Source organism: Ctenopharyngodon idella, chromosome 3 (genome assembly GCF_019924925.1).
Source record: "Ctenopharyngodon idella isolate HZGC_01 chromosome 3, HZGC01, whole genome shotgun sequence".
Taxonomy (NCBI): Eukaryota; Metazoa; Chordata; class Actinopteri; order Cypriniformes; family Xenocyprididae; genus Ctenopharyngodon; species Ctenopharyngodon idella.
Genome location: NC_067222.1, coordinates 7,955,324 through 7,981,598, shown reverse-complemented (window position 1 = coordinate 7,981,598; position 26,275 = coordinate 7,955,324). Strand labels below are relative to the sequence as shown.

General features: G+C 40.7%; 3 protein-coding genes across 3 annotated transcripts in view; 1 reads left to right on the top strand and 2 right to left on the bottom strand.

The window, feature by feature from the left end:
* Window positions 1-6,840: 6,840 nt before the first annotated feature.
* The window catches only part of LOC127510036 (uncharacterized), a 109,814-nt gene continuing 90,379 nt past the window's right edge, over window positions 6,841-26,275 (bottom strand). Inside the window, exon 2 of the mRNA XM_051889524.1 lies at window positions 6,841-6,949. The gene's annotated coding sequence lies outside the window, so the exon portion shown is untranslated. The remainder of the gene's footprint in view (window positions 6,950-26,275) is intronic.
* On the bottom strand, window positions 7,401-8,584 carry LOC127510009 (uncharacterized). Its single transcript, XM_051889487.1, has one exon. The coding sequence runs from the start codon at window positions 8,265-8,267 to the stop codon at window positions 7,401-7,403; it is 867 nt and encodes a 288-aa protein (XP_051745447.1). The 5' UTR covers window positions 8,268-8,584.
* On the top strand, window positions 21,206-24,803 carry LOC127510186 (interferon-induced very large GTPase 1-like). Its single transcript, XM_051889752.1, has one exon. The coding sequence runs from the start codon at window positions 21,206-21,208 to the stop codon at window positions 24,389-24,391; it is 3,186 nt and encodes a 1,061-aa protein (XP_051745712.1). The 3' UTR covers window positions 24,392-24,803.

Below are 26,275 nucleotides of genomic sequence, written 5' to 3'. Positions count from 1 at the left end.
AGGAAACATTTTGCCAGGGGTCCTGTGACATTGTGAAAGTACAGCCCCGATGCCTGTGCTTGAAGCGTCAACCTCCATGATGAACTGGAGACCTGGGTCTGGATGGTGGAGAATTGGAGCAGATGTAAATCGAGCCTTGAGATTCTGAAATGCCTGCAGAGCATCGGGTAACCAGATGAGGCGAGAGGATATGAGTTTGGTCATGCCAGTAAGGGAGCGGCGATTCCACTAAAGTTTCTGATGAACCGCCTATAGAAGTTGGCGAACCCTAAGAAACGCTGTAGCTTCTTTAATGTGTGTGGCTGGGGCCATTCCAAGACTGCCTGTACTTTGCCCTCATCCATAGTTACTCCCTCATGGCTGATGATATATCCTAAGAATGACGTGGATGTTTGATGGAACTCACATTTCTCAGCTTTTGCGTCGAATTGGTGCTTGATCAGATGCTGAAGGACGGATTTCACGTGCTGAATGTGTTCGTCGAGGGTGTTTGAGTATAATAGAATGTTGTCGATATATATAATGACCCATTGATTGAGCATGTCACGGAACACATCGTTGACAAACGACTGGAATACGGAGGGACTGTTTGCCAATCCGAACGGCATAACTATGGTCTCATAGTGGCCGGTGGACGTGGAGAATGCAGTTTTCCATTCATCACCCTCTCTGATGCGAATCAAGTTTTAAGCACAGAGAAGATCCAGTTTGGTGAAATACTTGGCCTGTCCAAGTTGTTCGAGGGCTGCGGGTACCAATGGCAAGGGGTATCGAAACTTGATGGTTATGTTGTTGAGACCACGATAGTCAATGCAGGGTCTGAGGCTGCCATCTTTTTTCTTCACAAAGAAGAACCCGGATGCTGCAGGTGATGTGGAAGGTCTGATGAAGCCTTTGGCGAGTTCTTCCTTAATGTATTTCTTCATGGCAGCGGATTCGGGCTGAGATAGAGGGAAAATTTGACCTTTGGGAGGAGTGGTACCGGGTAATAAGTCGATGGAACAGTCACTGGAACGATGAGGAGGTAATTCTGATGCTTTGCTTTTGCTGAAGGCCACCGCCAGGTCCACGTATTCAACAGGTATGCCGGAGTCATTTCTTTGACAGAGATGGACTGTACAGAGACAGGGTAACTTGACTCAGGCATTGTTCATGACAAGATGTATCCCACTGAACAATTTGACCTTCCTTCCAGGAAATGTGCGGGTTGTGCCTTCGTAGCCACAGTAAGCCGAGAATGACTGGATTGATGGATGACATAGAATTGGATAATTTCTTGATGCAGTACTCCTACTTGCATACAAATCTCCTCAGTAATGTGTGCCACTCTTCCCTCTCCTATGGGCCGACCATCTAGCGCCTCCACTGTCAAGTGAGAATTGCATGAGATTAGTGTGATGTTATGTTGTTGGATGAAAGTACTGGACATGAAATTCCCAGCTGCCCCTGAGTCTAACAGAGCATGAGTGGATACTGTCTGGCCATTGACCGTCATTTTCACAGGTATTTTAATACAGGATGCAGAATGAGTTACAGGCGCTCGGGGATTCACCGATTTGGAGCTAGATGAGACGGGTCGGATCGGACATGAGATTTTAAGATGACCGGCTTGGCCACAGTATAGGCACAGGTGTTATTGTAATCTTCTTTCTCTTTCTTCAGGGGTGAGAGGAGTATAGCCGAGTTGCATGGGCTCTGGACTAGGCATGGTTGGTGCATGGAAGGATTGTGTACGAACGGGGCGTCGTGATCGAATCAGATTATCGTTCTGTATGGTTAGCTCGATGAATTTGTTGAGTGTTCTCCCCTCGTCATGACAAGCTAGTTTAAACTGGAGTTCAAGATTCAGTCCTTTTCTAAACAGCAGTTTTAACGTGTCATCAATCCACTCTGTTTGTGCTGTGAGAGAGCGGAAAGTCAAAGCATATTCTACTGCAGTGATTTTTCCCTGACACAGAGAGAGTAATTGGTCACCCGCGCTCTTACCTCCAGCAGGATGCTCAAAAACTTCTCTGAAGCGTTATAGAAATAGAGGGAAAGAAGAAAATGTAGAGCCATCCTCTCTCCACACAGCGGTAGCCCAATCTAACACTCGTCCGATCAACAGTGAACACACAAATGAGATTCAGCTTGAGTCCATGGGATACAAAGTGGGCTGTTGATTGACGAAAAGGGAGCATTGCAGCAGAAACCCCTTACACTTAGCTGGGTCACCGTCAAACTTCTCGGGGAACGCGAGCCGCGGGTTCACCAAAGAGGTGGAAGTGATCGCATGATTTGCCCATGGAGTGGTCGCTTGAGCAGAGGCGGCCTCTGTGGGTGTTAAACGGAGGCTCTGTAGCGTCTTGACAAGCTCCTCAGTAAGTGAAGTCAGCCGGTTGATCTGGTGTTGGTGTATTGCGAGCTGGTTAGCTTGGGCAGATAACTCCGTTGCTAGATGGATAATGGCTGCTGGATCGTTGCTTGGCGAAGTCTTCTGTAATGACAATTCAGCAGAGTGAGGATCCATTTGCAGTTTTATTGAGTAGCAAACACGACAATGGCAAGGATGAGACAGAGACGGTAACAGGGACAGGCAGAGATCAGGGCAGGCGGCAAACAAACAAAGTCCAAAGACAGGCAGAGATCAGGGCAGGCAGCAAACGTACAAAGTCCAGGAACAGGCAAAGGTCAGGGCAGGCAGCAGAGAATCAAACACGAGGAACAGTCCACAATAGGCGCTCAGAAATGATCACCGGGGCAAATCAAGACTTTGCAATGTGAGTGTGTGTGTGAGCTGCTTATGAGGTGTGTGTGTCATGTGGTGCAGGTGCGTGCAATCAGTCGCAGGAATGAGGGCCTATGGGAAATGCATTCCGAATTGAAAACAGTCAATATTCAGGTGATGGCTCCCTCCAGTGGTTGCGAGGAAGGAGGTGCAGGAGCCTCACTTGTAATAGAATGTTTGTGTATCTGTTATTAGGATTTCTTCAGTAATTTCACAATCAATTGAAAATTATTCATAAAACTCGAAATATCATTCTCAAAATTTCACAAAACACGGCAAAACTGGCAACTTTCATATTCAAATAGCCTATGTCCTGTGCTAGGAAAGTGTCTAAAATATATAATTTTCTAATTAGTTCACATACATTATTTTACAGACTGGCGATCAAAAGTTTGAAATAAGATTTCTTTAATGTTTTTGAAAGAGAAAGGCGGAATTTATTTGATACAGTCAAATGGCTGTTTTCTATGTGGATTTATTGTAAAATGTAATTTATTCCTGTGATCAAAGCTTAATTTACAGCATCATTACTCCAGTTTTCAGTCAAGTGATCCTTCAGAAATCATTCTAATATGCCGTATTTTTCATAAACATAAGAGTTGTTACACTCTTTTCCACAATTGGACCTCTATTCCATAAAATGACAGTGTTGTCAAGCTCCTGAAAGGACAAACACTATAACCACTAGAAAGGCACCATAAAACAGTCCACATTCTGCACTACACTCTAAGACCATACCAGAGCATTGTTATATATGGACTGATTTAATGGTAGGTATTGAACGTCAAGTCAAGTCAAGTCACCTTTATTTATATAGCGCTTTTTACAATGTAGATTGTGTCAAAGCAGCTTTACATTGATAACTGGTACATTGTTTGGCTGCACAGCATCTCTTAAAGAATAGTGTCAATGCAGGCAGATCAAAAGCATTGTTGAATATCAAATGTCAAGTCAAGTGTCCCCAACTAAGCAAGCCAGAGGCGACAGCGGCAAGGAACCCAAACTCCATCAGGTGACATCAGGTGGCAGACAAGTGGCAAATTGGTGTTAAAATGGAGAAAAAAACCTTGGGAGAAACCAGGCTTAGTCGGGGTGCCAGTTCTCCTCTGGCCAACAGTGCTTTGTTACAATTCAGGTTGCTATCATAAGTCCAATAGGATCGCAACATTAAAAGTATTTATTTCAGTTCCATCCAATTGAGGATCGTATTCATCACGCCGGTATGGACGGTTGTTGAGGAACTGTGTCGTGGCTGTCGTGTCGATGAGGCCTTCACAGGGGATGATCTAGTTGACTCAATCTCTGCTGATACTTCAGGGCTGCGTTGTGGTCGTGTCAAGGTGCAGGTCCTTGGTCTCACCTGGATACGGCCCGGATCCGGTTGACTACGGTGAACCTCGGGATAAACAGAAAGACTAATATTAGCGTAGATGCCATTCTTCTTCTGATGTAACGAGTACATCAGGTGTTATAGGAAGTGTTCCCGGTTCCGGCTGACCTAATTTATGCAGCCTAATAATCCTTTAACGGATTTGGAAATATAAATTGGTAATGTGTTATGTGTATGCCAGGTTAAAGAGATGCGTTTTTAGTCTAGATTTAAACTGACAGAGTGTGTCTGCTTCCCGAACAATGCTAGGAAGATTGTTCCAGAGTTTAGGTGCCAAATAGGAGAAGGATCTACCACCTGCAGTTGATTTTGATATTCTAGGTATTATCAGCTGGCCTGAATTCTGAGATCGCAATAGACGTGAAGGACTATAATGAATTAGGAGCTCGCTCAGGTACTGGGGAGCTAAACCATTTAGTGCTTTGTAAGTAATTAGCAAGATTTTAAAATCTATACGATGTTTAACAGGAAGCCAATGCAGTGTTGACAGAACTGGGCTAATATGGTCATACTTCCTGGTTCTAGTAAGAACTCTAGCTGCTGCATTTTGTACGAGCTGTAGTTTATTTATCAGGCGAGCAGAACAACCACCCAGTAGAGCGTTACAGTAATCTAGCCTTGAGGTCATGAACGCATGAACTAACTGTTCTGCATTTTTCATTGAGAGCATATGTCGTAGTTTAGATATATTTTTAAGATGGAAGAATGCGGTTTTACAGATGCTAGTAACATGGCCTTCAAATGAAAGATTGGTATCAAAAAGCACACCCAGGTTCCTAACTGACGACGAAGACTTAACAGAGCAGCCATCAAGTGTTAGACAATATTATAGGTTATTACGTGAAGAAGTTTTTGGTCCAAAAATTAGAATCTCTGTTTTTTCTGAATTTAGTAGTAGGAAATTACTGGTCATCCAATTTTTTATATCAGCTATGCATTCCGTTAATTTTGTGAATTGGTAAGTTTCGTCAGGGCGCGAAGAAATATAGAGCTGAGTATCATCAGCGTAACAGTGAAAACTAACGCCATGCTTCCTAATGATATCTCCCAAGGGTAGCATGTACAGAGTGAACAGTAACGGTCCTAGTACTGAGCCTTGTGGTACTCCATATTGAACTTGTGATCGATATGACATGTCTTCGTTTACTACTACAAACTGATAACGGTCAGATAAGTATGATTTGAACCATGACAATGCAATTCCACTAATGCCAACATAATTTTCGAGTCTATTTAAAAGAATATTGTGATCAATAGTGTCAAATGCTGCACTAAGATCCAGTAACACTAATAGAGAGATACAACCACGATCTGATGATAAGAGCAAATCATTAGTAACTCTAATGAGAGCAGTCTCAGTACTATGGTACGGTCTAAATCCTGACTGGAAATCCTCACAGATACCATTTCTTTCTAAAAAGGAACATAGCTGTGATGATACTGCCTTTTCTAGTATTTTTGACAGAAAAGTGAGATTTGAGATCGGCCTGTAATTGACTAATTCTCTAGGATCAAGTTGTGTTTTTTTAATAAGAGGTTTAATAATAGCCAGCTTAAAAGTTTTTGGTACGTATCCTAATGATAAAGATGAATTGACGATATTGAGAAGAGGGTCTATGACCTCTGGAAGCATTTCTTTCAATAGCTTAGTCGGTATAGGGTCTAACATACATGTTGTTGATTTTGATGATTTAACAAGTTTAGACAATTCTTCCTCTCCTAAAGCAGTAAATGAATTGAATTTTTCCTCAGGGACACTACAATCTGACACGATACTGTAGTAGACGGTTGCATGGTTATTATTTTTTCTCTAATATTATCAATCTTGCAAGTAAAGAAGTTCATAAAGTCATTACTGCTGTGCTCTTTGGAAACATCAGAAGTTGAAGCTTTATTTCTTGTTAATTTAGCCACTGTATCAAATAAATACCTAGGGTTGTGTTTATTTTCTTCTAAGAGTTTAGAAAAATAGGCAGATCTAGCAGATTTTAAGGCCTTTCTGTACTCAATCATTCTCTCTCTCCACGAAATACGAAATACTTCTAGTTTTGATTTCTTCCAGCTGCGCTCCATTTTTCTGGCTGCTAACTTTAGGGCCCGAGTGTGGTCATTGTACCATGGCATTGGATTAATTTCCTTAATCTTTTTTAAACGCAAAGGAGCAACTGAGTCTAATGTGCTGGAAAAGACAGAGGCAATAGTTTCTGTTGCAACATCGAGGTCTTCTAAGCTGTCTGGTATGCTAAGGCGATGAAAATGATCAGGAAGATTATTTATAAAGCAATCTTTAGTGGTAGAAGTGATGGTTCTACCATATTTATGGCATGGAGGCAGTTTAGCCGCCTTGACTAAATGTAGTATACACGAGACTAGATAATGATCTGAGATGTCGTCACTCTGCTGCAGAATTTCAACAGCATCAATATCGATTCCATGTGACAATATTAGATCTAAAGTATGATTACGACAATGAGTGGGTCCTGACACATGTTGTCTAACACCAATAGAGTTTAGAATATCTGCAAATGCCAATCCTAATGCGTCTTTTTTATTATCTACATGAATATTAAAATCACCAACAACAAGGACTTTATCTGCAGCTAGTACTAACTCTGATAGAAAGTCAGCAAATTCTTTGATAAAGTCTGTATTGTGTCCTGGTGGCCTGTATACAGTAGCCAGCACAAATGTCAACTTACATAATGTTACGTAAAGTACCATAGTTTCGAAGGAATTATATTTGAAAGACTTCTGACTAATACTGTAAATATTACTATAGATTACAGCAACACCTCCCCCTTTGCCTTTCTGACGGGCATTGTGTTGATAATCATAACCTTGAGGACTAGACTCATTTAAAGTAATGTAATCGTCCGGTTTTAGCCAAGTTTCTGTCAAACACAGCACATCTAGATTATTATCTTTGATAATATCATTAACAATAAGTGATTTTGAAGAAAGGGATCTAATATTTAACAACCCGAGTTTTATCATTTGTTTAGCATTATTATCTCTATTTTTTATTTGTTGAACATCAATTAAATTTTTACCATTAAATGGGTTTGGAAGTTTTTTGTTTTTACTAATTCGGGGTACAGACACAGTCTCTATTTGAAAATATCTAGGTGTAAGAGTTTCTATGTGTTGAGAGTTATCTGAATTTTCTGACTTCTGTAACGTGAGGCAGCTAGCAGACGGTCGGTTTAGCCAGTCTGTCTGCTTTCTGACCTGGGCCCCAGTTTGTCATGTTTCAGTTCTAAGACTATGTGCCATATTACTAGAGAGAAGAGCAGCACCATCCCGGGAGGGATGAATACCATCTCTTTTTAACAGGTCAGGTCTGCCCCAAAAACTTTTCCAATTATCTATGAAACCTATATTATTTTGCGGACACCACTTAGACAGCCAGCCATTGAGTGATGATAATCTGCTAACTATCTCATCACTCCGACGAACAGGAAGGGGGCCAGAGCAAATTACTTCTCCTGACATTGTACTTGCGAGTTCACACACCTCTTTAATGTTAATTTTAGTGATCTCCGACTGGCGAAGTCGAACATCATTAGTGCCGACGTGAATAATAATCTTAGAGTATTTACGATTAGCATTAGCCAGCACTTTTAAATTTGCTTTGATGTCAGGTGCTCTGGCTCCCGGCAAACATGTGACTATGGTGGCTGGTGTCTCTATTTTCACGTTCCGTGTAATAGAATCGCCAATAACTAGGGCACTTTCAACAGGATTCTCAGTGGGTGTATCACTGAGTGGGGAGAACCTGTTTGATGTTCTTATTGGAACGGAAGAGTGGTGTTTTCCGCGGCTAGGCCGCCTCACCGTTACCCAAGTGCCCTGCTGTGCGGGCTCTACAGCCGGAACCGAACAATGTACAGAGTTCACTAAGCTAGTCGCATCCAAAACAGTATCTGAAGCCCTTGCATTCTTACTATCCTCGATTAAAGTTTGGATGCGTGTCTCTAATTCTGAGATTCTCTCTGTCAGCCTGACTATTTCCCTACATTTATGACATGTAAATCCCTCGTCGCTGACAGAGAGAGCTATGGTAAACATGTGGCAAATGGAACAGGTAGCAATGCTGGGAGAGGATGACATGACTCACCGTGTTTGTAGACTGATCCGACTTACCACAGCTGTTTGAAGAACGCGTTGAAAAAGGAGCGCGCGAGCGACTGTTAGCAGGTTAACAAGCTAGCGCTGCAAATGCAAATGCGTTGTAACAGCGATTTAGATTCAAATATTACAAGCTAGCGACGTCAGATTAGTGTGGTAGGCAATATTACATATAAGGTAATAAAAAAATAAGCAACAATGAATAAAAGTAAGAGATTCAAAACAAAGCTATACGGAGTTACAGACGCAAACCAATCTGAGCAGCGAGGCAGACAGGAGCAATCGAGTTAGGAGGAGCAATCGAGTTACGAGAACGTAAGAGATATTAAACTTCCCTGTATGGAAAAGAGATTTGATTTTTTTTCAAAATTATTTACTATTTGCCATTTGCATCAGGAAAGACAAATAATAATATAAAGAAGTATCCCATTCATTCAATAATGTTAATGATAAGCATTTCAATAATAATAATTAAAACAAATAGCATTTATATTTCTGTATAAATAGCATTTATTTTTTTATGTTATAAAAAGTGGTGTAAAAAAAATGTTCTGTGCATAATGAGCTGGTGGGTTTTATGGTGAGGTGTGCTGCAGACCGGGTGTGATCACCGCTTTGTGCCAGAAAGTTCGGGGTCACTTTTTTTTGCCCCATTCCTCCCCTGGTCGCAACTTCACTGTGCTGTTACTCCTTTCGAGCCGAATTTCACCAAATTGGTCAGCTCCCGACAACATCAGATGTCCCATTAATGGTGAGTAGAATTACTCTCTAATAATATTAGTAATAATAATAATAATAATAATAATAATAAATGTAGTTGTAATTGTATAGATACCATAATATGACTTCTGGACCTGGTTGGTTTGCATTGGTGATGTCATATATAAATGATATACGGCCAGTAAGACTTGAACTTGGACATAGTGCAGCCCACTGGAAAAAAAGGTTGAGAATCACAGGTCTGGCGTAATGTCAAACGTGACTGATTGAATGGGAACTACAGTAACACTTATCTAAAGAGCATTTATTTACAAAAGTTTTTTTTTTGTTTCTGTTTAAAGGCTTTGAACTTTCATTATTTTTCACAAATGAATGTTGCAATAAAAGAGTGAAATCCATTTTTAAATCATCTTGTTGATGTGTTATCCCAAGAGAAGTTATGCACACAAACCAGTAGCTTGACAGTATCACTGCTGTGTATGATAATAATTTACTTAATAACTAGATCCTTATGTTCCATCCTTATGCTCCAAGTGGCTCGAATAGATTATTTATCCACCGATATATTAATTTTTCATATGCAATAATTTGAGTATTTATTTATTTATTTATTTATTTATTTATTTTGTATAGCACTTTCCACAGATCACATGGTTTATTGAAAGTCATACTGTTGTGTCTATGTCCCAAACTCCCTGCAGAACAGTTCCAACAAAAGCTTGTTTATGTCATGCCACAGTACATTTCTCTTTTTCCCTGAGTGAGCAAGCCAAATCCAACTGAGGCAAGGAAAGAAAACAAAAATAATGGACTGGAAAATGTCTGTAGTCCACACAAAATCACCCACCAGACAGGATTATCATCATCTTCACTACTCTTTAACTTTATGATAAGTAAATTCAATCCTCTGATGAGTCCCACACATCATCTTCACAAACAGACTATTGCTTTTCTAGATCTTGGGAGCTATTGGAGTAAGTGGACTCAGACGGGGTAAGAGGTGAGGCAGTAGGTAAATTCTAGAAGGCTCTGCTGGTTGAAGGGTGTGCTGAAGGTATTAGAAACTCTGCAAGAGCCCCTTTAAGCCTGTGTTCCCACCAAAGCAAAGCAAGGCAAGGCAATTTTATTTGTATAGCACATTTCATACACAATGGTAATTCAAAGTGCTTTACATAAAGAAGAACCAAATACATAATAATAAAAATGCCAGTGCTCGGTTTCTACTAGTATATATTTTTTAGCAATCTTGAGAACCTGTCTGGCTGGATGGGATGGTAAAACAGATACTACAACAGGTAATACAAATAAGGAAGTACTTTTCTAAGGAACTCTTTGAAAAATACTAGTTCATCAACATTTCATTCCAGTTAAACAAACCCTTCAAGATTTTTGCAAGATTTGCATATCCTTTCTCTCTCTCTCTCTCTCTCTCTCTCTCTGTTCACATCAATAATTAAAACAATCATTATTTGTAGTCTGGAAATTATTAAAATAATAAAATAAATAAAGACAGAAACAGTAGAAATGAAACATTCACTTAATCAATATATGCAAAATGTTGACCTCAGCTCAAATCAGCTCAAAGACTTCCACACAAAAGTAAATAATAGTGAAAGTCTTTCACTTTCTTACCATCACAACAGGTGATGTTAAAAATGCAAAACAATTTCCCCTTGACATTGTATAAATAGACACAGTTTACAGAGAAGTTTCCAGATGCAGCTCATGACTGCATTGATGATACAGAGATGGGGGACTTCAAAACTCAGGTTTGACTTCATTACTTTACAATATATTAGTGTTGTGTTGTATTATCTGTTTATACATACATACACACACACACACACATATATATATATATATATATATATATATATATATATTTATATAACTCTTTGTTCCCACCAAGTGTGTGTGTGTAAAGAACTGGTACACTTTATTTCGATCGTCCACTTTACACATTCTACTAACTAGAAGTAACTTTGTAACATAACTCTCATTAGAGTATTAGTAGACTGTCGGCATAATATCTGCTTACATTTTATTTTGATGGTCCCACAACAGACTTTTCTACTGACTATAAGTAATAAGCAAGTACATGTCATCTTTTGTAACCTGAATCCTAAAACCTAACCCTAACCTTACAGTCAAACTAATACTTCTAATGAGAGTTAGAGTTTCATATGACTTGTTTACTCATCAAACAAGGAGAAAATTATGATAATTGTAACTTTTCAAGCACACCATTTGTGTGTTATATTCCAATACTTTTGAAGTCAAGAAACACAAATAATGCACAATGCCAAGTTTAGAGAATAAGCAAGATTGGGAACCTGAAATGTTCCATTAAACAGGAAAACCACCACCAATGCTCTTACCACCAATAGACAATAATTACATTTTTTTTACTTAAAACAAAATAAATCCATAGTGGTTAGTAGTGTTATAGTACTCGAGACCAGTCTTAAGACCATTTTTTGAAGGTCTTCTTGGTCTTGTCTTGGTCTCGGCCACATTTGGTGTCTGTCTTGTCTTGGTCTCAGACTAAAAGGACTCAGGATTATATTTAATTTCTTTTGTTACTGTTGTGCTGTTGTCAGAAATCAGTAAGTGATTGTGTCAAAAATGTCACCAAAATTGATAAAAAAAATGCCCACAAAATTCAAGACATGATTACAAAAAAAAAGTACTTGTATAAGATCTTGACATTTATATTAGAACATGTGATATATATTATCAATATCATAGAAACATTGAGCAGTAATAGGATGATGTTGATGGGATGATATTTTGCTTTGTATAAGGACGGTAACGGTTTAATGAATATCTTTAATAATTTAAAAAAATGTAATATATATATTTAAAATATATAAATATAACTAAATCAAATCTACACCCAACATATACCACACATGATTTTAATGCACCACACCCTTCTTTTAATGCACCACCTCAGCTTAGGCATATATATATATATATATATATATATATATATATACAAATAGTAATTGTACTGTGAATGAGAAAACAAACAAACAAACAAACAAACAAAAACAAAAAAACATGCACACTGACACAGAAGCTAGGATAGGTGTGGTATGTGTTGGGTATGTGTCATTATTTAATTATTTAATTATTATATTATTATTATTACTATTGTTATTTTATCATCATTATTATTATTATTATTATTATTATTACTGTTATTATTATTATTGATATTACTGTTGCCGTCATCACAAAATATTATCATCACCATCTTTAGCATTACTATTGTTATTATTATTATTATTGATATAAATGTTGTTATTATTATTATTATTCATATTACTATTGCCGTCAATACAAAATATTATTACTGTGAATGAGAAAACAAACAAACAAACAAACAAACAAAAACATGCACACTGACACAGAAGCTAGGATAGGTGTGGTATGTGTTGGGTATGTGTCATTATTTAATTATTTAATTATTATATTATTATTATTACTATTGTTATTTTATCATCATTATTATTATTATTATTATCACTGTTATTACTGTTATTATTATTACTGATATTACTGTTGCCGTCATCACAAAATATTATCATCACCATCTTTAGTATTAGTATTGCTATTGTTATTATTATTATTATTATTATTATTATTGATATTACTATTGCGTCAACACAAATTATTATCACCATCTTTAGTATTACTATCTTTATTATTATTACTGTTATTACTGTTATTATTATTATTGATATTACTGTTGCCTTCATCACAAAATATTATTATTATTTTTATACATGCTATTACTACTCAAATACTTCTACTATTACCCGTTTGTCATTTCTGCTTATTTTTCATTGCTGTTACTATCATTGCTGTTTTATTGTTGTTTTTGTGTTTTGTGTTCACCATATGTTGTATGTTTTGCACTCCTAAAAAAAAGAACATGTGATATAATTAGCAATTAAGCAGTATCACAAGAAAGAGGGCTGTTTTCACAAATAATTGCAAATGTGATATTGATTTTTTTTCAAATGTTCAATAAACAAATATTTATTTTAAAAATATTAATCTCAGTATTATTTATGCATTTGAAATTTTACCAATTCAGATGCAACAGTACCAAACTTTTTCACTAGATGACATCCAAGCTCCATTACTGACCATGTAAGGGCACCTCCATTTATTTGAATGATCTCAACCATAAATTTCCATTTTTTTAATACATTTTATGAAGTAGACATTCTATTTAGAAGTAGTATGGGCAGTTTGGCAGTATTTAATTTGAATACAACCTCTAATAAACACGTCATGAAAAGGCACTGACCTGGCAGACTTGACAGGCATAACATAAGCACGCTCATGCTTAGCAGGCATGATGTGAGGAGGCTCTGGCTTGGTGTCCATGATGATACAAGGCTCAGGCTTGGTGATCATTGGTACTGGGGCCACAACATGAAGAAACACTGGCTGAACAGCCCTGACATGACTTGACTGTAGCGTTGAGGTCATGACGTGATGAGGCTTTGGAATGGCAGGCGTGACGTAAACAGACCCTGCCGTGACAGGCATGACGTGAACAGGCTCTGGCTTGGTAAACATGAAATGAAGCAACTCAGGCTTTGCAGGAACGACATGAAGAGATTCAGGCTTGGTAGATATGATGTAGATATGAGGTCTTGGCATGGGAGTCAAGGCGTGAACAGGCCCTGGCTTAGCTGGCATGATTTGAACAGTCTTTGGCTGGGCAGACATAATGTGAATAGGCACTGACCTGGCAGACATGACATGAACAGGCCCTGGCTTGGCAGGCATGGTGTGAACCAACTCTGGCTTGGCAGGCATGGCGTGAACAGATTCTGGCTTGGCAAGAATGATATGAACAGTATCTGGCTTAGCGAACATGACATGAGCAGGCTCAGGCTTAGTGTATGCCTCAGCCTCACTCACCAGAAAACTTGATCTACTTAAAAACAAAAAGTCCATTTGCTGGCATAGCGTTGAGGGGTGCTCAACCGAGGGCATTTAATCAGCATATTCATTGTCCATATTGAAAGCATCATTTTAAATAAGTCTCGTCCCAGGATGCATGATCCGAGAAACACAGAAAATTCTTGACATAGTTCTTAATAGAACATCCTGCTTGACGAGGACTAATGAGCCGATCTGCTAGATCCATCTTAGGCTGCTGGGTTCATGGTCAGGTTATGTATTCTGTAATACTTAAGTCCACTGAAGGTTAGCTTAAAGAACCCATGTGCAGTTTATTTACACATTAATGTGAACAGAAACAAAATAAATAACATACTTGACTAGACTTGACTTAAACTAAACCTGAAACAAGAAATCAACATGAACCTGGACTTGACATGAACTCACCAAACAGCAGACTTTACCATAACATCAATAAATGACAAAGTAACATGGAAAACAAGAGGCTTTAAATACATGAACTTAGTAAACACATGACTAAGACAACCAATGAACAACCAGAACTCATAACCACGTGACAAGACAATGAACCAATTAGAACATGACACATAGACTAAAGCAGCACAAGAGGAGCAAGGGAAGCACAGAACAAACAACGTGAATCAAACTACAAAATAAAAGACAAGAAACAAAACTATACATCACAAATGCCATTTCATTTAAATTTGATTATTCAATTTTATAATCAAATGAATAAAAAACAATCTTAATTGAATTAAAGCACTCTTTACTTAATTTGTATTTCTTGTTTTTGTACATATTTGTCCTATTGTTTCTCATTACTCATACTGTGAAATAAGATTTTGATCATATCACTCACCCCTGACACTGATAACACACAAATGGGTTGAACATAGACACTCCATAACCATAAATTAATCTAGCGATCCACAAGCATCCACAATATATTTGTAATGATGGGTCAACAGAATGGGGATCCATTTGCAGCTTTTATTAAGAATAGTATACACACAGGTAAGGGCAGAGGCAGAGACGTAAACGGGGACAGGCAATGGTCGAGGCAGGCGGCAGACAAACGGTATCAGGAAGCAGGCAGAGATCAGGGCAGGCGGCAAAAGAAACACAGTCCAGTAAGCAGGCAAGGATCAAGGCAGGCAGCAGAGAATCACAAGAGGTAAACAGTCCAAACAGCAACAGTATAACAATCCACAGAAAACGCTTAGAAATGATCACCGGGGCAAATCAAGACTTCGCGGTGTGTGTGTGTGTGCGTGCTGCTTAAATAGTGTGAGTGTGATGTGGTGCAGGTGTGTGTGCAATCAGTCCCAGGAATGAGGGCCTATGGGAAATGTAGTCTGAATGAAGGTTATCAATATTCCGGTGAAGGCTCCCTCCGGTGGTGCGGGGGAGGAAGTGCGGGAGCCTCACTTGTGACAGAGCCCCCCCCCTGCGAGCGGCTCCAGACGCGAGGAGGCGGACGACGCCGGGGTCTACCACGTGGTTGAGGGGCCGGTCTCTCCGGATGCGTCCTGTGAAACTCTTCTGTGAGTGAGGGGTCCAGGATATCATCCACATCGACCCAGGATCGCTCCTCCGGGCCGTACCCCTCCCAGTCGACTAGGTACTGAAGTCTCCCACCCCGGCGCCTGGAATCGAGTAGTAGTTTTCGAACTTGGTAAGCCTCCTCGCCTTCGATCAGCATGGGTGGGGGGTTGCGGGCCTCGACTCCCTCCGACTCCCCCCTCGGACCACCAGAGGGTTTCAGCAACGACACATGGAAAGTGGGAGAAACACGGTAGTTAGCGGGTAGGTCTAATCGGAATGACACGGGTGTAATTTGTTTAATAATTTGAAAAGGCCCTACAAACCTGGGACTGAGCTTTCTGCATGGAAGTCGGAGGCGAAGATCTCGTGTGGACAGCCAGACCCATTGGCCCACGGTGTACTCTGGACTGGGACGCCGGTGACGATTGGCCTGTACCTCCTGCCTTCTCACAGCGCGCTGCAGATGGTGATGGGCGAGGTCCCAGGTCTCCTCACTGCGTTGCAGCCACTCTGTCACGGATGGTAGGTTGGTCGGTTCACCGGACCAAGGGAACAGTGGTGGCTGGTAGCCAAGTACACATTTGAAGGGAGTCACGCCGGTGGCGGTTTTCTGGAGAGAGTTTTGTGCGTATTCCGCCCACATCAGGTAACGACTCCAGTCATTTTGATTTTGTTGGCAGTAAGTGCGTAGGAATCTGGTGAGCTCTTGGTTCATGCGCTCTGTTTGGCCATTGGATTCGGGGTGGTATCCTGATGTGAGACTGACATTGACATTCAGGTGTTTAAAGAAAGCTGCCCATACCCAGGATGTGAACTGTGGCCCTCTGTCCGATACAATGTCCTCAGGCAGGCCGTAGAAACGGAATACATAGTTGCAGAGGGTCTCTGCTGTTTCAAAAGCAGATGGTAGTTTGGGTAGTGAAATAAGTCGACAGGCTTTGGAGAATCGGTCCACAACCGTAAGAATGGTGGTGTGGCCACGGGACACAGGGAGGTCGGTGACGAAGTCAATTGCTATGTGGGGCAAGGGGCGTTGAGGAATGGGCAGTGGCTGTAACAAACCGGAGGGTACCTGACGGGATGGTTTTGAGGTTTGACAGGCTGTGCAGTTTTTTACGAACTGAGTGGTCTCTGCTAGCATAGTGTCCCACCAGAACCGGTTCTGTAACAGCTGGAGTGTGGCAGTAATACCCGGGTGACCAGAACTGGGAAGAGCATGCACTTGATACAGTAATTTGCTGCGGAGGGCTTCTGGTACAAACGTGCGACCTGGTGGGCATTCCGGGGGTGGTACAGTCTGTGCGTTGAGTTCGGTGATTTCTGTCATGATGTCCCATTGTACGGGAGCGACCAGAAGTTTGTCGGGGATGATGTTTTCCTCGATCTTTGTTCTCTCTACCTCCTCCACTTGGCGGGACAGCGCGTCGGCTTTGAGGTTCCTTGAGCCTGGTCGATATGTCACGGTGAACTGAAATCTGGTGAAGAACATGGCCCACCTGGCTTGTCTGGGGTTTAAGCGTTTGGCTGAACGGAGATATTCAAGGTTCTTGTGGTCAGTGGCGGTGGAAAAGGCAGTTTTCCATTCGTCCCCCTCTCTGATGCGTATTAGATTATAGGCACAGCGAAGATCCAGCTTGGTAAAGTATTTAGCCTGCCGTAACTGCTCTAGAGCTGCTGGAACCAAGGGCAAAGGGTAACGAAATTTGACGGTGATATCATTAAGTCCGCGGTAGTCAATGCAGGGTCTGAGACTACCGTCCTTCTTCTTGACAAAGAAGAAGCCTGATGCCGCTGGTGACGTTGAGGGCCGAATGAAACCTTTGGCTAGCTCCTCTTCAATGAATTTTTTCATAGCAGCAGATTCAGGTTGGGATAAAGGGAATATTCTGCCCTTGGGGGGCGTGGCACCTGGTAGTAAGTCAATGGCGCAGTCACTGGGTCGATGTGGGGGTAACTCTGTGGCTTTGCTCTTGCTGAAAGCGATTGCCAGGTCAGCATACTCGACGGGGATGTGGGACTCGTCGGAATTAGCTTTGTGGACAGATACAGCTTGAACTGGTAATGGGGTGACTTGTTTCAAACAAAGTTCATGACAGGATGGATCCCATTGAATAATCTGTCCCTCCTTCCAGGAAATGTGTGGGTTGTGGGTCCTGAGCCACGGGAGACCAAGGATGACTGGGTTGTTGGGTGAGTGGATGACGTAAAATCTGATGGGTTCATGATGTAATACTCCTACTTGCAGAACAACTTCAGCAGTGATATGGGCGACTTTCTCCTCTCCGATGGGCCGACCATCTAGCGCCTCCACTGTCAATTGAGAATCACAAGCAGTTAGAGTGATGTTGTGTTCCTGAATGAAAGTGTTTGACATGAAATTGCCTGCCGCCCCAGAGTCTATGAGCGCCTGAGTGGATATGCGCTGGTGGTTAACAGTCACATGTACTGGTATCTTGAAACTGTTAGCTGAATAGCTGGTGGATTGCAGGGGACTCACCGCTTTCGGGTTAGAGGGACTTGGCCGGATGGGACAATTGATTTTGATGTGACCAGCTTGGCCGCAGTACAGACACAGGTGGAGTTGTCTTCTTCTTTCTCTTTCTTCTGGGTGTAGCGGAGCATAGCCGAGCTGCATGGGTTCTGGAGTGGGGTTGGTTAAGGTTTGGGAAGTGGGCCGTCGAGAGCGAAGTAAGTTGTCAATTTGGATGGCCAGTTCTATGAATTCGCTAAGCGTTCTTCCCTCGTCGCGGCAGGCTAGTTCGGCTTGAAGTTCTAGAGACAGACCTTTGCGAAACAGCAACTTCAACGTATCATCGACCCAGTTTGTTTGAGCTGCTAGAGTTCGGAACGTGAGAGCATACTCAGCAGCGGTGGTTTTGCCCTGGCACAGCGACAGCAGTTGATCTCCAGCGCTTTTACCTCCCGCGGGATGTTCGAAAACCTCTTTGAACTGTCGAAGAAATGCAGAGAATGTGGGAAACACGGAGCCGTCCTCTCTCCACACTGCCGTGGCCCAATCCAGAGCTTTACCAGACAGCAGCGAGCAAACGAAGGATATCCGACTGGAATCGGTGGGATACAGAGCAGGCTGTTGGTTAACAAAGAGTGAGCATTGAAGCAGAAATCCCTTACATTTAGCTGGATTGCCATCAAACTTCTCCGGGAAGGCGAGTCGCGGGTTCACCGCAGGAGCGGGAGTGAAGGCCTGGTTGTCGGGAGCCGCGGGCGGCGAGGCGGCGGCCTCGGGGGGCCTGAACCGAAGGCTCTGTAGAGTCTTTACCAGCTCCTCGGTAAGGGAAGTTAGCCGGTTCAACTGATGTTGATGAACCGCGAGCTGGTTGGCCTGGGCGGATAGCTCAGTGGTGAGCTGCATGATAGCTGCTGGATCGCTAGTTGGCGAAGTCTTCTGTAATGATGGGTCAACAGAATGGGGATCCATTTGCAGCTTTTATTAAGAATAGTATACACACAGGTAAGGGCAGAGGCAGAGACGTAAACGGGGACAGGCAATGGTCGAGGCAGGCGGCAGACAAACGGTATCAGGAAGCAGGCAGAGATCAGGGCAGGCGGCAAACAAACACAGTCCAGTAAGCAGGCAAGGATCAAGGCAGGCAGCAGAGAATCACAAGAGGTAAACAGTCCAAACGGCAACAGTATAACAATCCACAGAAAACGCTTAGAAATGATCACCAGGGCAAATGAAGACTTCGCGGTGTGTGTGTGTGTGCGTGCTGCTTAAATAGTGTGAGTGTGATGTGGTGCAGGTGTCTGTGCAATCAGTCCCAGGAATGAGGGCCTATGGGAAATGTAGTCTGAATGAAGGTTATCAATATTCCGGTGAAGGCTCCCTCCGGTGGTGCGGGGGAGGAAGTGCGGGAGCCTCACTTGTGACAATATTACTCATAGAACATCAATCATAGTGTGATAGATTTAAGAGAATTCCACTAAACTGGAATAATATTATTTAAGAGCAAAACAAAATGATCAAAGTAAATGAACCTTTTTTTTTTTTCTAACAGGCCGAAAACAAGCACTGTGGAACATCAGAAGTCAGTACAGATCAACACCTACATCAGGAAGTGTTTATTAAAAAAATGAATCTATTTCACAGACTTAATCTTGAAGGCAGACATCACAATAAACTGAGAGCTACAGATGTTCTTCAGATTACTGAACATTCATTACAGACCCAAGATACTTCTGCTGAAGAGGAGCTGATTCAGATTTTCCTACAAAAACTACTGATGTCAAACTACAGAGCAAGATACATTAAAACTAAAGAGACCATTGAGGAATGTTACAATGAACAAGGCAGCTGTGACTCATTTAGAGAAGAGGCTGATTCTCATGATTTTTTTTTCAATGTAAGGCCAGTGTCTACTGAAGGAACTAGTCAATCTGAACAAATTCACCAGATGGATATTCAGATGGCCGTGTTTCATTGTGCTGATGGTTTCCTAAAGCAGCTGATGGTCACTAAACTGTCCCAGTGTCAGTACGCTCTGCCTCTGCTTGTTCCTGATCCATTCACACAACAGATTGAGTTTCCTCTCTGGACATTTAGACAAATCAACAAGAGCTGGAAGATAAAAAAACCCAACAATGAAATCATTAGTCAAAACCATCCAATCTACAAGGCACAAACTCCAATGGTGTTTTTCTTCAGGTTTGGTTCTGTGTCTTCATCCAAGTCTCAGCTGATGAACAGTCTGATCAATGAGAAACACAACACGTTCTTCCACAGGAACTGCTCAGGCAGCAGCAGAACCAGAGTCCTGATGGATGGAGTGGTGGAGATCGCCTGGTTCTGCCCCTCTGGATCATATGATGATCAATTCACTGACTGTATTGCGTTCTGTAATCTACACGGTGATGCAGGAGATCATGAGAAACAGCTGCAGATCCTCACTGAAATGTCCTCAGTCAATGTTGTTCTTCTACCAAGGCTGGACAAGAATGACAAAAACATAATGAAACTTCAACAACTCTTCAAGGACTCAAAGCCACTCATTTGTCTTTTTACTGAGGATAATTCTGCTGTAACTGTGATGAAAAACAAATATAGGATTGGGCTGAAAGACAGAAATCAGTCGGATGTATCTGAAGAACTCAGAAGAGCTATAAACGATTGTTTCTCAGAATCATCGTCCACTTTCAGACTTGAAGATGTGTCCAAACACTCAGACATCAGAGTAGATGAAGAAGACAATGAAGACTGCATGAGAGGAAGAGAAGCAGCACAGCAGATGATGAGTTTGCTGGAGAAGAAAGATCTGACAGAAATCAAAGAATCAGTTCTGCCTCATCAGGGGAAACTGTGGCATCAGTGGAGTCAGAAGAACAAAGAATTACATCAACCTGAAGGGGATGAAGTAGAAATGGACATCAGTAGAAAACAAACAGAGATGAAGGAAATCCGTGAACAGCAGCATGAATCTGACATCAGTGAGTTTATGAAGATCTTTATTAAGGAAGTGAACTCAGATGCTGAATATGAGAAGGTGTTTTTCATTAAATGGCTCAAAATCCTCCTGGATGAATATATTTCAGCTGACTTTTCTGTTCTTCATTACAAATATGAAGAAACATGGTCAATGGTTTTAAAACTGAAAGTGAAACATGAACTAGACAAAATGACAGCTAAACAAGCAGAACTTGAGAGAATATCTGAGGAACTTCAAGCTGCAGCCTTTGGTTTGGAGCACATCATGAGGGAGATCGGTCAGATCTATGAATCATGTTCATCTGTGAAGAAGAACAAGAAAGACCTGCAGTTTGACTTCTCTTCTCTCCCGAGTCTTGCAGCAGAGATGATGATCTCTGGATTTCCACTGGAGCTGATGGATGGAGATGCTGCTCATGTTCCTGTGATCTGGATCTCTGCTGTTCTAGATGAACTCATCCAGAAACTGGGAGACCAGAGAGTCTTTGTGCTGTCAGTTTTAGGGCTTCAGAGCTCTGGGAAATCCACCATGCTGAATGCCATGTTTGGACTCCAGTTTGCCGTCAGTGCTGGCAGGTGCACCAGAGGAGCTTTCATGCAGCTGGTCAAAGTGTCAGAGGAGATGAAAACACAGATGAACTCTGACTATATTCTGGTTGTTGATACTGAGGGTCTTCATGCTCTTGAACTTGCTGGAAGATCAACAAGACATCATGACAATGAATTGGCCACATTTGTTGTTGGTCTTGCAAATCTGACCTTGATCAACATCTTTGGAGAAAACCCATCTGAGATGCAGGACATTCTTCAAATTGTTGTTCAGGCTTTGCAGAGAATGAAGAAGGTCAGACTGAATCCCAGATGTGTGTTTGTGCATCAGAATGTTTCAGACATCACAGCTGGAGAGAAAAACATGGAGGGAAGGAGACGACTGCAGGAGACATTGGATAAGATAACAAAACTCACTGCTAAAGATGAAGTGTGTGATGCAGAATGTTTCAGTGATGTCATTGAATTTGATGTTGAGAATGATGTGAAGTATTTTGCTCAGCTCTGGGAGGGCAGCCCACCCATGGCACCACCAAACCCATCATACTGTGAGAATATTCAAGAACTAAAGAAAACTATTCTTTTTTTTCATGCCTCAAAACCAGATGGAATGATGCTGAGACACCTGAAAGATCGTATTAAAGATCTCTGGGAGTCTTTACTGAATGAACGTTTCGTCTTCAGTTTTCAAAATTCTCTGGAGATTTCAGCCTACAGGAAACTGGAGAGAAAATACAGCAAGTGGTCCTGGAGTCTTCGTAGTGCCATGATGGGAATTGAGAACAAACTACACAACAAATTAGAAAATGAAGCAATTCATGAGATTGAGGAAACTGATCTTCAAACAGAACTAAAGAAGACAAGTGAAGAAGTGGAAAAGTCAATGTCTGATTTCTTTGAGAAAGACAAAGATAAAGACACACTGATTAAATGGAAAACATCATTTGAAATCAAAGTCAAAGAGCTTCAGGAAAACATTGTGAAAGAAACAAAAAAGAAATTAAATGAGAGTCTTCATCAGCAAGACCTGAAGAAAAAGACTGATGCTCAGAGGACAGATCATGAAAACCTGAGGTTTAAGGCAAGTTCTTTGCTCTTTTCAAACAAAGACAAAGGAAATAATGAAGAAACACTGAAGATAAAGACTTACACTCAGAGGACAAATCATGAAAACACTCTCTATGAAAAGAGTAAAGAAATTGTCTTAAAACTCAAAAACAAAGCAAATGATGAAGAAGCACTAAATAAAGAGTTTGATCTGTTTTGGGAACAGAGTGTGAAGAAGATCTTCACAGAAATTCCTCCAATCAAAGACATTGACATAATGAGAGATGTGAGAGAGATCCTCCCTGAAGACCACATTAAAGAGGAGAGTGAGTACATCAAGATTTTCACAGTGTCCAGTTATTTTGAATATATTATTTTCAAAAAATCCACAAAACATCCGGTTATAAGGGCTATAAACAATTTTTTCATAAGCGTTAAAGCAGCATTTGGATACTTCCGAACTCTGTCTCAAGAGAGTGAAGCTGAAATCAAATCATTTGTCACAGATGTTGCTCAGGAGACAGACAGAATGATTCAGTCATTTAACATTTCAGAGATGGGCTATAACATCAGCTACATTCAACAACTCACAGATTACATCAAGAAGAGAGTAACAGAACATGAGGAAGGACGAGTGAAATATGTGTTCAAGAAGGAATTCTTTGTGGATTTGGTTCTTTCCATCTGTAAGAGAGCAAACAAGATGATATCCGACCAACACAGAAAGTTCAAGGAAGCAATATATGTTAGGAAGAAAAGAGAAGAGTACTACAGTATTTTCCAGAAATACTGTCATGGAGCAAAATCAGTTGCCATTTTTGGAGAGATCGTCTGTCAGAAACTTAAAGAGCCCATTGAACAGAGTGTCTACAAGAAGACTGCCAGAGATCTGGCTGATGAAATGAGATCAAACTGTGAATCACTGAATGGAAACAGATCAAATCTGGAGAAACACATCCTGAAGACACTGGCAGAAGAGGAGGATTTTGACAAATACATGAACTACATTCAGAATCCCAAAGATCACTTCAAGAGTTTCATCAGAGATGAAGTCAGTCAGTATGTCACTGATAAGTTCAGTGTCAGTGTTTTACCCAAGATGAAGAAGAACATTGAACTCCTGCAGCAGAAGATAATGGAAGCAGAACATGAATCTACTGAACATGTTCAAGTGAACAGAGGAGCTGTTGGTTTGTGGATGAATTGTTTCACACAGCAGCTCTCAGATGTGCTGATCTTCTCTGAAAAAGACCTCAGTGGAGAGAAACATGATGATTTTGATGATTTCAACCTTCTAGAAGATGTGATAAGACAAGAACTCCCTGCTATAATGTCTGACATCAGCAGTAGATTCAACACAGAGACTTTTCCTGTAAATCTGGACCATAAGTTCAGACCAGATGAGCTTCTGATTGATCACTTCTGTCAGTGCTGTTGGGTTCAGTGTCCGTTCTGTGGAGCCATCTGCACCAACACCATAGAAAACCATCATGGAGATCACAGTGTTCCTTTCCACCGTAATATTGGACTAAATGAAAAATATTACAGAAATAATATCTTCTCTACCCATATCTGCACATCAGCAGTAACAAGCAGCACTCTATATTTTTATCCAAGTGACTCAGATGATAACGTGTTATATAGAGATTACAGAAGCGCAGGAGGAGTTTATGCAGACTGGAGTATCACTCCTGATCTCTCTGAACTGCCCTACTGGAAGTGGTTTGTGTGCAGATTCCAGAAAGATCTTGAAAAGCAATACAATAAAACATTTGAGGGGTGTGTTGAGATAACAGATGAATGGAATAAATACTCAAAACTGAATGCTATTGAGAGTTTGAATAAATACCTCTAAAATGAGACTTAGATTCTCTGAGATTCTCCACATTTCACAGTCAGAAGAGAACTTCTTCAAATACACTAAGAGGATTAAAGATTTCAGTTCTTCATGCGAGTATCTGTGAAATGATCTTAACTTCAAAACAACATGATTAATGTACATGTTTCATGCTTTATTACAAACCAAAAAATATCTACAAGACTGTCGATGACATATGATAAACATGTGAATAATCATGGGCTGTTAAATCTCAGTGCTGGTGTGCAGACAGTCGGAAGAAAATTGAGAGATAAAAATGTGTAAATAATTGAACAAAGTCTTTTAAAATCGAATGTTTCAGATCTGTTAGTCTGATCTATATGAAAATAACTCCAGTGCCAATGTACTGCATGCTACACAAATAATGTCACATCACAGAGGACACAATAAAAAGAAAGAACAAAAAAAGACCTTACTATTTGTCCTTTTACTCATTTTACATGTGATTTTAGTCATTTTTTTAGTGCTGCAGGACTTCAGTCTTCATCTGTCAGTCAAACTGTCTGTTCCCAAATTAAATGAGCAAACAAACAGTAACATCAAGTAACATTCAACAATACATTTACAGCATTTACTCAGTTAATTTCTACACATTTCAGTTTGAAACTAATCCAGAAAAACTTTAAAATACATGAAACAATACACATCTAAAGTGACATTTAATGTTACATGGGCAAAAACAATTAATACAGTCAGGACTGATTGTGCTTACCTATTCTCTGGTGTCTTTCTGCTGGAAAGTGACCGTTGCAGAACAAAATGAGGTGCATGTGTAGCATACCGAACGTGTGCATTCTGAATGGTTTGTAATTCAAAGAGAAATTTGTTTTGTGCACCCATTCAAAATGTTTCAACAGCTCCTATAGCTGGCTTGGATTTGGCTTGGATATGCAACACATGCTTTACGCACACCAATGTCCAGTCTTGTAGTCGATCTCAACTGTTTAATTAACTTTATATGAACATAATGCAAACACTTACTTGCATACTTTTGATGGTGATAGTGGACATCTAACTTGTGGCTTCTAGTGTTTGTGTGGTAAAAACTCTATGCATTCCCTCCACCAATGTTGAACTTCCAGTGACTAGTATGAGAGAGTGAGAGTGATAACACCAAATTTAACACACTTGCTCCCCATTCACACCTGAGACCTTGGGTGCTTCTCAATTCTTATTTGTGCATCCTCGTTTTCTTTCCTCGCTTCCTTTCCTCGCGTCTTAGCTCCACCCCTTCAGGATGCGAGGGAAGGACACAAGGAAAAGAAGCGATGACGGAGGAATTGAATCAAGTGAAATTATATATCCTCACTCCAAAGCGTCATGAGCTGCTCTCGAGGGATCTACCCACATGTTGTTTGTAGTGATTTTTACTTTCGCCCATCCAAGGATGCGAAGCAAAATAGGGATTGGTACTCACGTCACCACTGACGTTGTAATTTTTGGATCACACGTCTCTTAAGGTGTGGTTATGAGTACATCAGATGACCACTTCCCCCCTTTTCCTAGTTCAGGGCACCAGTCAAGGTCTTTACCTTGGCAGTATGAGAACACTCCCAAAAGGGGCTTTCATTCATTTAGAATTAATGTAAAGTGGTCAGCTGATTTATCTGAAAGATTGGTGAGATTGCTAACTTGTAGAGCCTTTTCTGTATTATCAGCACAAGGAAGACACAAGTGTAATAAAATAAATTTTATTAACAAAAGATAAACAAGAATAACTAACACAACTACTAAATGAATACCATGAATGATAAAGGAATAAAGTGCATAAGATACATAAAATACAAGTGATTAAGTTGGTGTGGCTATAGAAGAGTTACGTTATCTTATGGAAAGATAAACTGTTTCTCTGAAAAATAA